The 18,692-nt window shown below is 37.1% G+C and overlaps 1 protein-coding gene across 1 annotated transcript in view; it reads right to left on the minus strand.

The window, feature by feature from the left end:
- Positions 1–422: 422 nt before the first annotated feature.
- Positions 423–18,692, minus strand: part of LOC150091168 (integrin alpha-PS1-like) — a 552,996-nt gene continuing 534,726 nt past the window's right edge. The window contains exons 25-26 of the mRNA XM_090388878.1: positions 7,418–7,543; positions 423–494 (exon numbers count right to left, since the gene is read on the minus strand). Coding sequence (XP_090245004.1) covers positions 423–494; positions 7,418–7,543 — 198 coding nt within the window. The remainder of the gene's footprint in view (positions 495–7,417; positions 7,544–18,692) is intronic.

Raw genomic sequence — 18,692 nt, forward strand, 5'->3', positions numbered from 1 at the left:
TCACCACTTAAAAACCATAAAATATGCTCCCTAAATTCAAGCAAGCATTCAACTATAAGATGTCTGTATTAGTAGTTTATGCTGTAAAAGGTACATAATTCTAAATAGAAGAAAACTTGAATTTAGATATGAATTAAGTATTTCACCAATTCAGCTGCAGACATTGACTGGTTTGTTGCAGTGAGAGGATTTTTTTTTGGTCAATCAATAGGAAAATAAATTTATATCAGAATATTCCAACTAATGCCAAGAAATTTATTCTATCTCCAAACCGTATAGTTTTAAAATATATTCAAATTGTTAACAAATTATATATTCACAGTTTAAAATACTTAACACTAAGTTATATGTAGCCACTAACCCTACCCTATTTACATTCAAAATACACATATAAACCTCAATTATGTATGTATCCTAAAGCTTCAGTATTCTTTTTCTGTATCACTATTGGCTGTAAGCATGTAGCCTGGCTTCTTTCTTTTGAAAAATCCACACTACAGAGGAGGGGAAAAAAAAAAAAAGATTAACATTAAAAATGCTAAGCACCATTATGACAAAAATCCTCTAATCTATAAATATGCTGCAACCAGTTTTCCCAAAAACTAATAGAATTAAAGCTTGCTTTTTCTTTTCTTTTTTTTTGGATGCTCATAGACATATTATTAATTGACTGATCCCACATTCTTCACTACTGCCTGCAGAAACTGTGTTATTGAGTCTAATAACCCCAACAGCTACATCATTGTGTTATTGAGACTAATAACCCCAATAGCTACATCATTGTGTTATTGAGACTAATAACCCCAATAGCTACATCATTGTGTTATTGAGACTAATAACCCCAATAACCCTACTATCAAAAGATCAAAAGTACAAAATTTCATAAAAAAATTTCTGTGAATGTTGCAAAAAGGTAATTTTATTCAATGATAACTGTTTACATCCTTCAATATAATCTCCTTCTTCAACTATGCACCCATTCCATCATGCCTGTGACATATCAAAACATACTTGGAAGTCTTATTTTGTGAATGATTTTAGGCAGTCTGCTTAAAATCAATCATTCTAGGTTTTTCTGCAATAACCTTGGACACATTAGTGATGAATACAAATGTTTTCATCAAGATATTGCTACAATGGTGAAGTAGTATCAAGGAAAATGGAAGCATAGAGGGAAAAAATATATATATAAAAAAAAATAACACCATTTGTCAGAATACTTGTTAAAATTTCATTACGAATTTCAATCAAGATAAATAAAAAAACAGAGCTATGATGCTCAATGAGTTTTACATTTGTACATTAATATATAGAAATAAAGAGGAATTTACCTCAATGCTTTTTTTTTTTTTTTTTTAGAATACTTCAACATGACACACTACTCAATTCAATCGGATGTAAAATTATTTCTTAATGGCTTCCTTCCCTAATGCTCTGACGTATCTGTGAACGATAGCTAAGGTCCCCCAACCTGATCACCAACAAACAACTCTGAGTGCCAGAAGACATTATGTCTAATAGTAAAATCATTAAATGAGTTAAAATAATTCAAACCAATTTTGAACAACTCCCTTCTTAAAGCAGACCGGGGCTTTTCAATAGTGTCTTCCTAAAGACACTGTTGAAAAGCCCGTTAAATTCGTTTATTACAAAGTTTTGTTAGTATGTATTACAAAATTCTTTTTCACCCTGTGAGAAATAAATATTGTCATTTTGCATGTTTAATACAAATCTTGGCAGAGCAATCCGATTATTGTCTCCAGCCACCTGGCTCTCTACTTCCTGAAGGATGGCACTGACTTGTTAGAAATTAGTTTTGTGTAAACAAAAGCAGTTTATGGTAGCTACAACATCAAGTGCACTCTGAAGAACATCTTTCTGAAGGATGAGTTGTTAAATTACCAAAAGAATAAAAAGTTTTTCTAAGTTGTTTATGTGCACTCCCTCGCTCTCCACAGTAATAAACATCTGTTGCAATTGTTACCCCAGTTCAAAGAGTCTTTTGCTATCGTATAAACAGCAATCTATTTTTATTGCCATTTTATCTGAACTGATGTCTTTTTCAGAACTTGTGTCTTTGAATTAATTTAAAATTTGTTTATATTAAATTTTATCTAGCAGTGTTATGGCAACAAAATGTAGATGAACAGAACTAAGCCTGAAATTAAACTAAAAATTATACAAGAGGCTGATAGGATGGAAAGAAGCAAAACGGACATTGCAAAGGAATACAACATCCCTTTACCTACTTTATCTACAATACCAAGAAAGACTTGAAGAAGTGCATGACACTGGAGCAGCAATGAAAAACAGGAAACAAATATGTGGTGCAAAACACAAGGAGCTTGAAACAAAACTTTGAGTGGTACCAACAAATGCGTGCATCTAATTTGCCAATACCACGTCCAATTTTGCAAGAAAAGGCAAATTATCTAGCTCAGCAACATGGAATTAGTGACTTCAAATGCAACAGTGGCTGGCTCAAAAGATTTAAAGACAGAAATAACTTGGTTTCACGAAATGTTTGCGGTGAATCTGGATTAGTCGACAAAGAAAAGGCTACAGACTGGCTGTGTTCTGTACAGTCCATCCTTGAAAAATATGAGGCAAAAGATATTTTTAATCTTGACGAGACAGATTTATTTTATAATTTGTTGCCAAACAAAACATCTGCTGTTTGAGGAGTCTCGTCATGGTGGAAAATTTAGTAAACAAAGACTCACTGTTCTGTTATGCTGCAATTCAGATGGCAGTACAAAACTACGCCCACTTGTGATTGGTAAGTTTAACAAGCCAAGATGTTTTAAAGCAGTTAACCAACTTCCCTATGATTAGGAGGCCAACAGAAGTGCTTGGCTTATGGTCAAAATTTTTCAGTCTTGGTTATCAAAACTGGACAGAAGAATGGCTTCAAAAAAAAGGAACATTTGATGATTCTAGACTGTTGTACAGCACATTTTGCCAGGACAAATATACGGCTGTTGTTTTTACCCACCCAGTACCACCAGTTTAATGCAACCACTGGATCAAGGCATTATTTATAACCTCAAGAGCATATAGAGCCACCTGATAAGGTACTTGATCCACAACATAGGAGGGAACAATTTGCAGCCAAACTGTAATGTTTTGGATGCTATCTGTAATTTTGTTATTGCTTGGAAAAGTATTACATCACGTGTAATAATCAACTGCTTCAGAGTGACTTTGGAGAGAACATCATCGAAAAACATGGTCCAGCAGATGAATGTGATAGCAACAGTGAGGAATGGAGGAATTTCAAGGAGCATATGGATTTTGTTGGCAAATTTGAAGAGTTTGTGAAGGTGGATGATGAAGTTGCTACCACTGCAACGTCAACACCAGAAGAGCTGCTGGGTACCAAACAAAACGATGATGTTTTTGTTACCAGTGACAGCGAAAGTGAAGAAGCACACATATTACCATCTAAAAAAAGATGCCTAAAATGTATTGCACATAATAGAGAATGTGTTGGCCTGCAGTAATGTTGATAAAGAAACAACTATGGCATTTGATAACATCTGTGCTATAGTTAAAAATGCATATAGGACAAAAATTGTGCAAACAACATTGGATTCTTTCTTTAAATTAGATTAATTTATTAAAAAGTTAATGGTTTGTATGTCTCCTTTTATATTAAGATTGTAACTCTTTTTACTGTGATACTAAAATATTGTATATATCAAAATATATACTGTACAATATTTTAATTTCCGTTAATATTGCTTTTCTCTTAGTTTATCTTACAAATAAAATAAAATCTTTAAAAAATATGTTACTCCTATTACTGTATTGTTAGACAAGGCTTTTGTTTTTATTTTTATTATTTTATTTTATTAATTTATTTTTGATATTATTATGATTTATTATTATCCTTAGATATACAGTATGTACCAAAAAAAACCAAAAAAAACAGTAAAGTTTTGACACTTTTGGCACCTCGTTACTACAAACCTCATTATTACAAAATGTGAAAATTGAGGTCCCTTGAACTTTGTATTAACGAGATTCCACTGTATTAAGAATTTCAGTAAACTTAACTTGCATTTTTCTAAATCTGTGGGTGATCAGCATACAACTTGTCGAAAAGAGAGCAGTCAGGTTAATTACCCTTCTCCTATAAAGCTAAAAATGTTGTTTTTAACCCTGCACAACCACTATATCCCAGGAGTTCAAAACTAATCATTCTAATGCTGAATAAAATCATCAAATGTATTCATCAGCCACGAGTTTGAACGACAGTCACTGCAAATGCATGCGCTAATGCACTCTCGTGTTTTACCTTTCGTGTTTTCAAATCATACAGGTTACAATAACCTTTCGTATTTGGGGTTATTATTAAAAAAAAATTTAACTCCACTGCAAACAACTTTATTCCTCCACCATCCATAATTTGTATTTGGGAATGCTTAAATGAAATCAGCAGGTGTTAACCCTCCCTCTCCTAAAAAAAAATTTCCTTTGTTCCAGTATTTGTAATGGTAGTAAGTTTTTAGTTACTGGTTTTATTTTCATTTAAGCAGAAATCTATTTAAGCAAAATTTTCACATAATTGGAAATAATGCTCCAATATGAATACTTTCTTGTGAAAAGTTAGTGTCAACTCCTTATACAACTGAACAGGGAAAGCTTAAAACACATACCAACATGAATTCAGCCCATGTGAGTCTACAATAGGTGCTGCCATCTTTCAGACTACTTTTTAACCTGCCATATATTCATATATACATATACACAGGTCGACTATCACTAATCTGGCAGCGTTGGGACCTGTGGGGCGCTGGATTAGTGATTTTGCCGGATCACCGATGGTTATTTTAACACATACAGTTTACCCAACAGCTAACCACCTCCTCCAACCTTTAATTAAAACGTTGACTGCCAAGCCAGTTTAAGAAAAAATTCTCCAGGGGCCAAAAATTATTTAGCAAATAATTTGATTAGTAATTCTAAAATAAATATTGTAATGTCAGTGTTGCTGTTGTTTTGCTTAAAATATATATAAAAAAGAGACTTTTTTTTTATGTTGCATATATGTGGCCGATGTGGCCACATATATGGTTACTTTATTTCTTGAGAAGCCGTGTTGGCCACATACGTGTGATGCTATTACGGCATACATATAAAGGTCAATAAAACTAATTGAGATAAAATAAACTCTCAAACTTCACAATAAGTTTGTCAGTATTGCAGAGATTTTGTGAAAACAAGTTTGTTAGCGCACTGTATTATCCATCATATTGTGTTGTGTTTTTCTGCAAGTTTGTACAAGTGTGTTGTTAAAAAAAAAAAAAAAAAAAATCTAAAAAAGGAATGGCTAAAAGAAAATTAGTAAAATAAGAGGAACTGAGAGAAATTGCTGGAATTTACAATTGAGCACAGTTAAACTTCTCACAGGAGACACCGCTGTCGAGTTTTTTCAGAAGTTTAACTTTATCTGTTATGAACAATGTATGGTGTTTGCTCTTTACTTACTTTATGCGTTGGAACCAGGGCTGGGGCTAAATGTGAGCAGGTTATAATAATAAATGCAGAAAAAACAATTGGGAATGGCTTGCCAGTGTTTACGAGTTCACGCCAATAGCTAATGCTGCAACCACTGCCAACAAAACAGTAGTGGCAGGTCGGTGCACTGACCCAGGAAATTTCAAATTACGTTTGCGGAAATTATGTCCGAATTAGTGGTGGAGCCAGATTACTGGTGGCCGGATTAGTGATGGTCGGTGTGTTGTTGTTGTTGTTGTTTGGTTTTTAAGAGCATTAGCAACTAAGGCCATATTGCTCCGGGGATATGCGGAGGTCATTCCCTGACCTTTCTGCACCTTCCGTATTTGGTGTCATGGGCACGAACCCCCATCTAACCAAGAAGCGTGTGCTAAGCACTGCTGCTCCTGCCCACCTGGCTACGGAGGCGCCAAGGTCGGTGTGTGTGTGTGTGTGTGTGTGTGTGTGTGTGTGTGTGTGTGTGTGTGTGTGTGTGTGTGTGTGTGTGTGTGTGTGCGTGCGTGTGTGTGTGTGTGCGTGTGTGTGCGTGTGTGTGTAAACAACAGCACTTTAACCAACAATGGGAAAATATAATTACTAAATACACTGAGTGATCACTAAACTATGACCACTCCTATGAAAACTGAATGCGACCCGTTGACCACGTGAGGTACGAGAGTGCGGAGTTAGTCGACCTACATAGCATAGTTAAGATGTCAGTGGTTCAGTAGGTAGTAAAATTCCGAGCACGATGAGTAAAAGGAAGGATTTATCGGACTTTGATAAAGGAGAGATTGTGGAAGCTCAATGAGGTGATGCCTCGATTTCCCAAACGGCTGAACTGGTGGGGTGTTTGAGAGCTGCTGAAGTTAAAGTGTACCAGGACTGGCATCAAAATGGTCAAACAACGACCCAATGGCAAAACTGCAAAGGTCAGCGAAGGTTTAATGCTAGAGATAAGAGCTGGGTCTGATGAATTGTACAGGCAAACAAGCGCAGCACTGTTGAAGAGTTGACTACCCAATACAACATGGACCAACCCGGAACAATATCTGGCATAACCATATATGGGCTATACCAGCAGATGACCACTACGGCATTCTCTCCTAACCAAGGTTCATCGGCATAAAAGACTTGCCTGGTGCAAAGAGCATGCAAGTTGGACATTAGAAGACTGGAAGAAAGTGTGCTGGTTGGATTAGTCACGTTATTTGCTCCACACCGTGGATGGGTATGGATTTGGTGTCAACAACATGAGGCTCTTGATCCATCATGCATGGCATCAAAAGTGCAGGCCAGTGGAGGCAGTTGTATGGTGTGGGGCATGTTTCACTGGCAGGAACTTGGACCCCAGGTGCATGTGAAACAATGTATCAGTGGTCTCCGCTATTGTCAACTGCTTGCTGACTTGTGTACACCCTGCTAGGTTACACTTTTTCCCGAATGGTAATGGTGTCTTCCAAGATGACAATGCACAGAGCCATCGGGCACTTGTTGCAAAGGAATGGTTTGAGGAACACAGTTCTGACTTCCAGCATATCAATTTGGCCTCCAAACTCCCTCCGATATCAATCCCATAGAGCACCGATATCAATCCCATAGAGCTTCTAACATCTTGTTGAATTAATGCCACGTCGGATAGCTGCTGTACTGAGGGCAAAAGGACAAAGTATTAGGTAGGTAGTCATAATTCAGTCACTCAGGGTAAATCACGTTAACTTGATGTTAATGTCCTGCCATACAGATTTGTTATGACATCAATCAAAAAAAAAAAAAAAAAAAAACGTGAAATAATGTCTGTATTATTATTATCCAGTGTCAAAACATAAGCCCTGCTTCTTGTAAGTAATAAACATTGACAAGTACAATAAGAGCTAAAAGTTAATTACAATAAATTTTATAGGTAATTACTTACTTTCCAAAGAATTAAAATTAAGATAATCAAAAGTAGCACTCCAGCACAAACAGACAAAATAATTATCCACAGAGGTACTCCTTCTGGTGCTTTGGTGGGGATGTCAGGATAAGCCTTTGTTTCTGCCTGTAAAATCAATTAGCATTACTACAAATCATTTTTGGAACAAGAGATTCAAATAGACAACACATTTAAATAGACAGAATATTGCAGTTAAAGAAAGCAGATGCACTTTTTTGACTCTCAGATTCCTTCATTTGCTTAATTTCTGTAGTACTGTAAATTTAATTTCTAAAATTTAGTAAAAGTTATTTTCTATAAAAATAACTTTACAAAATTAATTCTTACTTTTCATAAAGTTAATTCTTGAAAGTATTTTCTCTTTGCAAGTTTAAATTCTTAAATTCAATAGTAGCTTAATTTTTTTGTTATCTACTTAATTTCTGTAATATTTTTAAAATTTAATTACTAAAATATTATCCAAATTTAATTCTGTAATATTGTGAAATTCTTAAAAATTTATTAATATAAATTCTTAAAAATAAGAATCATAAGTTAAATTCTTCTCATAAGTAAATTCTTACCTTAATAAGGGTTTGCTAGAAGATCCACTTTGCTTCATCACAGGACATTACGACTTAGATGTAAATGGCTGTGGGCAATCCCCTGTGCATCACAAGATCATTACTTGCAGTATGTATTTAAAGCTTGATCTAATAGATAATTCTAGTTCAACTGATGAATGTTTTCTATGTACTTGATGTATCAATCTAAAACTAACTTCGCACACTGCTAGATTAAAAAAATCACTGAAGAAGCAGGCAGATATCCTAGGTAATGTACTCCTAATTCTGAACTCTGGTGAAAATGATCAAGCATAGATTGCTCTTGTTCAAAGGACAGTTTTACTGGGTTATTCTATCGTTGGGGATATGAACATTATTTTTTATAAGAAAGATAGGTGGACTAAAACTAGGGTATGTTTGAACTAAAATTTAAGTTACCAGTTGGCTGTCAATTTTAAGGGGGTTGAAGAGCATTATTATTTATGTAGAAAATAATAACATTAAACTGGCAGTGGTTGCATAAAGTGACAAATAACACTCTTGTACATTAAACAGTGATTCAAGGTTAATAGCTGAACTCTCAGTACTAACGTGTTAGAGGCGCAACAAAAATAGCACCAAATCAATATTGGTGCTGATGTGCCTATGCATGGTGCAGTTTCTTGTGTCTCGCAGTGAGCATTGGTAGTACCTGAAATAGCTGTTGACTGCCATTGCCTAAATGAGCTAATGTCCAGTGTACAGTTTAGTATTAGTAATGGCCATGTGGTGCGGAAGCCTATGGCTTATGCTGCACCAACCAAAAAAATAAAATAATAAAATAATAATAATAAATAAATAAAAAATAATAATAAAATAACATAAAATAAAATAATAAGAATAAAAACAAATTAATAATAATAAAAATTAATAAGAGAAAAGGAAATAGACAACCTATGCATTTCCCTCCTCCCTTAGGTGACCAGCTGATCTTTGCATTTCCCCAGACTATCGGCCTCTACCACCCATGTAGGTAACTCATTCCAGTAATTTATAACTCGCTGGCTAAAATAAAACTTGCTGCAATTCAGTCTAAACATCTCCCCCTGTAACTTGAAATTATGGCCCCTAGTTCTAGAATCATTTATAACTGTGAAAATTTTATCCTTATTCATTTTGGTTATGCCTCTCAGAGCCTTCAACACCTCAATAAAGTCTCCTCTAAGGTGCCTAGTTTCCAATCTCTGCAACCCACATATTCAAAGTCTTTCCTCATATGGACGCCCTTTTGCTGATCTCACCAGGCAAGTTACCCGTCTTTTGACCCTTTCAAGAAGAACAATATCTTTCTTTAGGTGTGGTCTCCATACTTGAACATAGTATTCCAAGTGTGGTCTAACAATAACCTTATAGAATGGGATTATGTCTTTATCCCTACTAGTGATTGTTCAATAGGACACCATGGGGCCCTCCTTGCAACCAGTCTACAATGCGCAGAGAAATTCATATCTGACCATTTCTTCATACCCAAGTCCCCTTCCTCCACTACTGGCTTTAGTTCAACTCTGCCAAGTGTATAAGTTATTTTGGGGTTACTGTTCCCCAGGTGCAATACTTTACACTTTGTGGATTAAAGCATAGCTGCCATTTTTCTGACCATCTCTGAAGTCTATCTAGGTCATTCTGAAGAAGCTCTGCTTGGCAGCAATCATTAACTACTCTACCAATTGATGCCATTTATGAAAATCAAAAATGACAATGGTCCTAATACTGATCCTTGGGAAACCTCACTTCTTAAATCAACCCAATCTGAGGAATAACGATTCATTATAATCCCTCTGCCTCCTACCCTGAGGCCACCCTACTATCCATCTAAGGATTTTCCCTGTGATTCCAACCTGTTCCAGCTTATAAAGTAACCACTCATGTGGGACTGAGGCAAATGCTTTGCTGAAATCCAAATAAACAACATCGAAATTATTCCCTAAGTCCAGCTCTTGAGTGACCTTGTCAAAATAGCTAACCAGATTAGTTAAACATGATTTTCCCATTACAAAACCATGCTGAGTATCCTTCAGAATTCCATTTCTATCTAAGTGGTCCTGAATTCCACCCTTGTTTGTAGTCTTCATTATTTTCTCTACTACTGAAGTTAGACTAACCGGCTGGTAATTTCCCACTTCACTCTTAGAACCACCCTTATGTATGGGAGATACATTGGAACTTTTCCAATCCAACGGAATCACTCCCAAGTCCAGTGATGCTCTCATAATTAGCCTCACTTGCCGTCTCCCTTAAGATTATAGGGTAATCTTAAGGAAGATTACAAATGCTATCAACCTCAGGAGCCTTACTGGCCTGTAGGCTTGAATGTTTTTTCATTAAATAAATATGTGAAATTTCAACATCATTAATTAAATTTTTTTCCAACTTCACTCCCAGAATTTCTCATTGACGTGAAGGGTCTTTCAAGACCAGGGTATGTCTGCCAGGGGCAAAGGTTGATGACGTTTTAGAGCAGATATCATCTTTTAAGGGAACAAAAGGATATTGTTGTACACATTGGCAGTAATGATATTAAGAGTAGGAGACTGCCGGAATTACTTAACAAGTACAAGTCACTGTGAATTAAGGTTGAATTTGAAAGTGTCTGCAATTCTGCCCAGGCACGATAGGAGGGAGTATATGATGAGAGCCTTGTCGATCAATTCGGCCCTGGAGAGATTGTGCAAGGCTCAAGGGGTAGAATTTTTCTCAGCCTGGTCTGTGCTTGTTAACAGGAGAGACTGCTTCTACAGGGATGGGATACACTTAAATAGAAAGGGTGCAAGAATATTTGCTGATGCTATCGAGGCAGAGTTAGATGGGCCGGAAAACTATCCTGGCGGTTTTACAGACTAATAGATTAATAGTAGGTGCTGGCAGAGGTAAAAGTGATTCTTGCACTACTTCCATTGAAATGCAATTGAGCAGCAGCCTGGAAAGCAAGGTAATGGGGATTTCCAAGACTGCTGGGAATCATAGTGGAACAAGTAAATATGGGCTGTGTTAGGGTAACTAAGAGTAGAAACAGGTGCGTATACACCAATGCTAGGAGTATAGTTAATAAATTCAATGAGTTTGAAGTGCTAGTCAAGACATAAAAGGCAGATATTGTTGGGATATCAGAGACATGGTGTCACACAGACATAGGCAGTGCAGAACTGGAATTTGGGGAGTGCAATGTGTACAGAAAGGAAAGACAGGACAGAAAGGGAGGAGGGGTTATGCTGTTAGTTAAGAAACACAAAATATAAGGAAGTGCATCCAATTGATGTTGGTGGACAATGCAATGTTAAGACTGTTTGGTGTGACATAGGCACTGGGAAAGGAAAAATGAGAGTAGGTGTGTTATAGGCCAAATGAATTTGATGAGTATAATTAGCAATTGTGCAGAGAAATAGAGTGGGCCAGTAAATCAGAGTGTCTTATAATGGGGGATTTTAATTTCCCAGAGATTGACTGGAATTTGTGGGTTGGTCACTCACACACCAGCAAGGCTTTTGTGGATTTATTGGATGTTTGTTTTCTATAGCAGCATGTTCAGGAGGCAACTAGAGGGAGTAATACTCTTGATCTGATTATCAGTAGTGATTCTTAATGCATCAAGAATCTGCAGATTAAGGAACCACTAGGTGGCAGTGATCACAGTGTGCTGAAGTGGGATTTACTCAAAGAGGTAACTACCATCAAGGGTGGTAGGTAGTAGTGGCATGCGATGCAAGAAAGCAAGTGTATGAGCTTATGCAGCATCAGCCAAAAAAAAAAAAAAATAAAAATAAACCATAACCCCCAAATGTCTGTACAGTTCCTCCTTAAATTTATTCAACCTATCAACTTCTACGACAGATGGAAGTTTGTTCCAGCAATTAGCCACCCACTGGCTAAAGGCAAATTTCCGCACATCTATTCTACATCTGTCCTTTCTTAATTTGAATTTATGCCCCCTTAGGTTCGTAATCTGAACAAGTGGAAGGATCCCATCAGAATTCAGCGTGCTCAACCCATTCAAGGCCTTATACACCTCAATCAGATCACCGCACAGGTGCCTTGTCTCCAGTCACTGCAATTAACAGAACTTAAGCCTCTCTTGGTAAGAGGATCCTTCAATCCCTTCACCAATCATGTACAGAGAAGGGCAATCTTGTTGCCCTTCTCTGTACATGCTCAAGCAAATCTACATCCTTCCTAAAATGAGGCCTCCAGACCTGTACGCAGTACTCAAGGCATAGTCTGACCATTGCCTTATACAGAGGGACAATCACCTCCTTTTCCCTGCTAGAAAAATTCCTATATATCATTGACAAAACCCCATGACAACCTGTCTGCATTGCTCAGAAAACTTCATATCTGACTGAACAATTACTCCCAGGTCTTTTTCATTTTCTACCACCTTAAGTGTAGTACCACACAGTGGGTATGTTTCTCTGGGGTTACTTCTACTCATATGCAGTACTTTGCATTTATCAAGGTTAAACTTCAGTTGCCACTTCTTAGCCCATCTGCCCAAATTATCTAGATCCTGTTGCAGTAGCACACTGCCATTACTGTCATTAACAACCCTGCCAACCTTTGTATCATCTGCAAACTTCGACATTAAGCCTAATATACCTTCATCAATATCATTGATAAATATACAAAACAACAGTGGACTCAACACAGAACCCTGTGGGACTCCACTAATAACATTAGTCCACGAAGAGCAGCACCCATTGATTACCACCCTCTGTCTTCTCCCACTTAACCATCCTTTTATCCATTGTAGCAACTTACCTTTAATACCATTCTGCTCCAATTTGTACAATAGTCTTCCATGCGCAACAGTGTCAAAAGCTTTCCTGAAATCCAAATATATGACATCAAAATTATTTTTTTGCATCGAGTTCCTTTGTAACCGCATCATAATATCCTATCAAATTTGTCAGACAAGTCTTTCCCTTAACAAACCCATGCTGTGTCTGAATTATTGCTGCAGTCTTGTCTAGATGATCTGCAATGTATCTTTAACCAGTGACTCTATTATTTTACCCGGAACAGAAGTTAAATTAACTGGTCTATAATTACTCGTGTCACCCTTCAATCCCCCCTTTGTGAATTGGGGGATACATCTGCACATCTCTAGTCCATGGGAACCTCCCCTGAGTCCAAGGATGCTCTCATAATTATGGCTAAGGGTTTGCTTAGTTGCTTTGCCACCTCCTTTAATATAACTGGATAGATCCCATCCACCCCAGGTGCTTTTCTTATGTTTAACTTCAACAATTTCTCCTCCACTTTGCTCTCTGTTATTACAAAATCATTAAGTATCCTGCTACAAATTGATAACCTTCTGCCATTTTCAAACCTTAATAATTCCTCATGTGTGAATGTAGAAGCAAAATACTCATTCAGTTTGTTTGCTATCAACAGTCAAACCATCAATGTCAAGTGGACCAATCAGATTCATCCCCTTCCTTTTAGAGTTTATATAAGTAAAGAAATCTTTGCTGTTTTTCTTAGCATCTTTTGCCAAGGATTTCTCGTAACCTGCCTTCGCCTGCCTAACCTCCCTTGTGACCTGATTACAGATAGCTTATATCTGCCATAGGCTTCTGAGTCACTTGATAATTTATATGCATCCCATGCATTTTTCTTCTCTGTTACGAGTCTCATTAGTTCATTTGATAACCATTTAGGCCTAAACATTGAACAATATTTCTTAATAGGTATGAAAATTTTAGTAGCATCCATGATTAATTCCTTGAATGCTTCCCACTTAGAATTTACTGTTGGTAACATCGTCAGTTGATCCCACTGTACAGAATTTAAAAACGTTCTGAGACCACTGTACTCACCTTTATGGAAGCAAAAACCCTTTCCTTTACCAGGGGTAACTCTGATGGTAATTAAATCTTTTAGTAAATCCCACATCAGTACACTGTGATCACTGCCACCTAGTGGTTCCTTTATGTGCAAATTCTTAATACACGAATGATCACTGCTGATAACCAGATCAAGAGTATTACTCTCTCTGGTTGCCTCTCGAACATGCTGCTGCTGCAGAAAACAATCATCCAATAAATCCACAAAAGTCTGACTAGTGTGTGAGTGACCAACTCACAAGTTCCAGTCAATATCTGGGAAGTTAAAATCCCCCATTATAAGACATTCCGATTTACTAGCCCACTCTATTTTTCTCTGTACAATTGTTCATTGTACTCATTCGAGTCATTAGGCCTATAACACTCTTATTTTTGATTTTATGTTTTTCTTAATTAACAGCATAACACCTCCTCCCTTTCTATCCTGTCTGTCCTTTCTGTACAAATTGTACTCCCCAAATTCTAGTTCTGCATTCCTTATATCTGTGTGACACGATGTCTCTGCTATCCCAACAATATCCGCCTTTGATGTCTTAACCAGCACTTCAAATTCATCAAATTTATTTACTATACTTCTAGCATTGGTATGCATGCAAGCATACATGCTCCTATTCCTATTCCTAGTTACCCTAACACATCCCATATACCCACCTATTTCACAATGACTACCATCCATCCCTGAAACCCCCAACACCCCTCGCTCCAGGTCACTACTTATTCTAATAGAAGTTGTGCAAGAATCACCTTCCCCTCTGCCTGCGGCTACTGTTAAACTATTAATCCTTGTATCCCCCCAAACTAGCAGTTTTCCGACCCACCTAACACTGCCTCGATAGCATCAGCAAATATTCTTACACCCTTTCTATTTAAGTGTATCCCATCCCTGTAGAAGCAGTCTCTCCTGTTAACAAGTACAGACCAGGCTGAAAAAAATTCTATCCCTTGAGCCTTGCACAATCTTTCCAGGGCTGAATTGATCGACAAGGCTCTCACCATATACTCCTTTCTATCGTGTCTGGGCAGAATTGCGGACACTTTGAAATTCAACCCCAATTCCCGGCTTTTTTTCAACAGTGACCTGTACTTCTTAAGTAATTCTGCCGGTCTCCTACTCTTAATATCATTAGTGCCAATGTGTACAACTATATCATCTTTTGTGCCCTAAAAAGATGATATCCGCTCTACAACGTCATCAACCTTTGCCAATGGCAGACATACCCTGGTCCTGTTCAACCTTAAGTTAAGGGTTTTTGCTTTCGTAAAGGTGACTACATTGGTCTGAGACAGTATTTAAATTCTATATGGTGGGGACCAACTGATGATGTTACCAGCAGCAAATTCAAAATGGGAAGAATTCAAAGAATTAATCTTGGAAGCTACTAGGCTTTTCATACCGACAAAGAAATATTGTTCAAGATTTAGGCCTAAATGGAGGTCAGATGAACTAATTGGGCATGTGACAGAGAAGAAAAGTGCATGGGATACATATAAATTATCATGTGACACAGAAGCCTACGAGAGATATAAGCTGGTCTGTAACGAAGTTACAAAGGAGGTTACGCAGGCGAAGGCAGATTACGAGAAATATTTTGGCAAAGGATGCAAAGAAAAACAGCAAAGAGTTCTTTACTTATGTAAACTCTAGAAGGAAGGGGATGAATCAGACTGGTCCACTTGATACTGATGGTTCAACTGTTGATGATCCTGCTCAGGTTGCTAACAAACTAAATGAATATTTTGTATATCTACATTCACACATGAGGAGTTATTCAGGGAGGGGAATGCCAGAGGTGTATTCAACTCTGGCAGTAAGCTAGATAATCTTGTGATAACTGAGAGTAAAATGGAGGAGAAATTGTTGAAGATAAACATAGGAAAGGCACCTGGGGTGGATGGAATCTATCCAGTTATATTAAAGGAGGTGGCAAAGGAAGTAAGCAAACCCTTAGCCATAATTATGAGAGCTTCACTGGACTCAGGGGAGGTACCCATGGACTGGGGATGTGCAAATGTGACCCCAATCCACAAAGGAGGATCAAAGTGATGTTAGTTTAACTTCTGTTCCAGGAAAATTAATGGAGGCACTAGTTAAAGAAGCATTGCAGGATCATCTAGACAAGACTTCAGTTATAGCTCGGACACAGCATGGATTTGTTAAGGGGAAGTCTTGTCTGACTAATTTGATTGGATACTATGATGTAGTCACAAAGGAACTGGATGCAAAGAATAACTCTAATGTCATATATTTGGATCTTAGAAAGGGCCTTTGATACTGTTGCACATGGTAGACTGCTGCACAAATTGGAGCAGTGTGGCATTGGAGGCAAATTGCTTCTATGGATAAAGGGTTGTTATTTGGTTTTTAGGAGCATTAGCAACTAAGGCCATATTGCTCCAGGATATGCGGTGGTCATTCCTTGACCTTTCCGCATACTCCGTATTTGGTGGTGACGGGCTCGAACCCCGGTCTAATCAAGAAGCATGTGCTACGCACTGCTGCTCCTTCCCACCTGGCTACGGAGGCGCCCTGGATAAAGGGATGGTGGAGTGGGAGAAGACAGAGTGGTAATCAATGGACACTGCTCTTCGTGGACTAATGTTATTAGTGGAGTCCCTCTGAGTTCAGTGTTGGTCCATTGTTGTTTTCTGTATTTATAAATGATATTGATGATGGTATGTCAGGCTTAATGTCCAAGTTTGCAGACGATACGAAGGTTAGCAGGGTTGTTAATGACACCAATGACAGTCCACTTCTGCAACAGGATCTAGAAAAGTTGAGCAGATGGGCTGAGAGATGGCTAATGAAGTTTAAAATTGACAAAGGTAAAGTACTACATATGGGAAGCAGCAACCCCAGAGTGACGTATCAACTCTGTGGTACTATGCTGACAGTGATAGAGAATGAAAAGGACCTGGGGGTAATTGTGCAGGCAGATATGAAGTTTTCTGAGCAGTGCAGACCGTCTGCAAGAGTAGCTCATGGTATCTTGTTAATGATATACAGGAATTTTTCTATCCGGGATAAGGAAGTGATTATCCCCTTGTATAAGGCAATGGTCAGACCACACCTTGAGTACTGTATACAGGTCTGGAGGCCTCATTTTAAGAAGGATGTAGAGCTGTTGAAACGAGTACAGAGAAGGGCAACAAGATTAGTGACAGAACAAAAGGTTGCTCTTATGAAGAAAGGCATAAGTTTTGCAAATTGCAGTGTCTGGAGACTAGGCACCTGCGAGGTGATCTGATTGAGGTGTATAAAGCCTTGAATGGTTTGAGCATGCTGAATGCTGAAGAGACTCTTGCTCTTGCTCAGAATAATCGCCTGGGAGGGCATAAATTCAAATTGAGGAAAGATGGTTTTAGGATAGATGTGCGGAAGTTTGCCTTTAGCCAGCGGGTGGTTGATTGCTGGAACAAACTTCCATCTGTTGTTGTAGAAATTGATTGCTTAAATAGATTCAAGGCAGAACTTGACAAACATTTGGAGCGAGGGGATGGGTGAAATAAGTTTTTTTTTTTTTTTTTTTTGCTGATGTTGTATAAGCTTGCTTTCTTGCATCATGTGCCAATGCTAATGCTAATACAAATGAACAGATGGAACAGACATGTAGGGACACTCATTCCAATGCTTCGACACATAAGCTGTTCACAGAATCACACAATGAATGATGCAGGACAATAACATTGGGATCAATATGATGTTACAGGCGTTTGTCTACGCACAGTAGCAAATTTAGATCAGTCTGCGCCCTGTGACATAGAGTTTCACTCGCTGTCAATGTCTATTCCTATAAAATTTTGTGTATTTGTATATATATATTTCATCTTTTTGGTGCCCAAAAATACTGGAAGCTCTAGACACTTGCCCACTGATTATACAGCTGCATATTAGAAATCCTAATAACAAAAACATTCAGTACATACAGCTTTTCTGATAAGCATGAGATTACTAAAAATAGAAGCCCTCAATACAATTTCAGAGAATTAAAAATGCAAATCAAAATTTCACACATTTCCAATTAGAATATTACAAAAACACAAAGTGGGTGAATGGACGTTTGATAAAGGGGAAACTTTTGATCAAATATGGATACAATTAAGTTAAAGAATTTTCATAAAGCAGCTCAGCACCATTAATGTTTGCAAAGCTATATATCTTCTGCCATTAAACTTGCAATGCTTGGAAGAACTCAAATTGATCTGATTTTTTTTTTTTTTTTTTTTAATTTTATTATCCAATATGGTATCAGAAGTAAGAAGAAAATTTTAAAGTTCCCCATTGTCCACTATTTCTGGCATTTTATCCCAAAGAGTAATTGGTATACTTTGTCCACAAAGCATCTACCACCATTACTGTTGTGTTGTAAAGTTAGATGATTTTATAAGCCTGAAAAATGTGAAAGTGACTAATAGTTCCATGTTTATATAATCTAGCAGAAATTTCATTAAAAAAAAAGTTAAGGTTTTTTGAGAATTAATAATTATTGTGTTGTATAAAATAACATTTTTGAATTTTTCATTAAAAAATTAAAAAATATTATATTTAATAAGTACTGCAATCCATTAGTAAAAGGGCAAGCACTGATACATCCAAAAGGATTTTAAAAAAAAATAATAAATAAATCAAATAATCAGAACTAAAAGGAAATTTTGGGGTCAGTCAGCCAAGCTCCACTTTTTTTTTTTTTTTTTTTTTATTCTAAACTCTAGTGTTAACAATTACTGCTTTCCCTGCTAAGGTCATCAAAATGCACTACCTTTTACAGTGTTTCAAGTATTTCTTCCATGCTTCTCATTTCATTTTAGTATTATCTAATTCTGGCTTATGCT

This window comes from Mastigoproctus giganteus, chromosome 1, assembly GCF_048544385.1.
Source record: "Mastigoproctus giganteus isolate SK-2022 chromosome 1, ASM4854438v1, whole genome shotgun sequence".
Lineage (NCBI taxonomy): Eukaryota > Metazoa > Arthropoda > Arachnida > Uropygi > Thelyphonidae > Mastigoproctus > Mastigoproctus giganteus.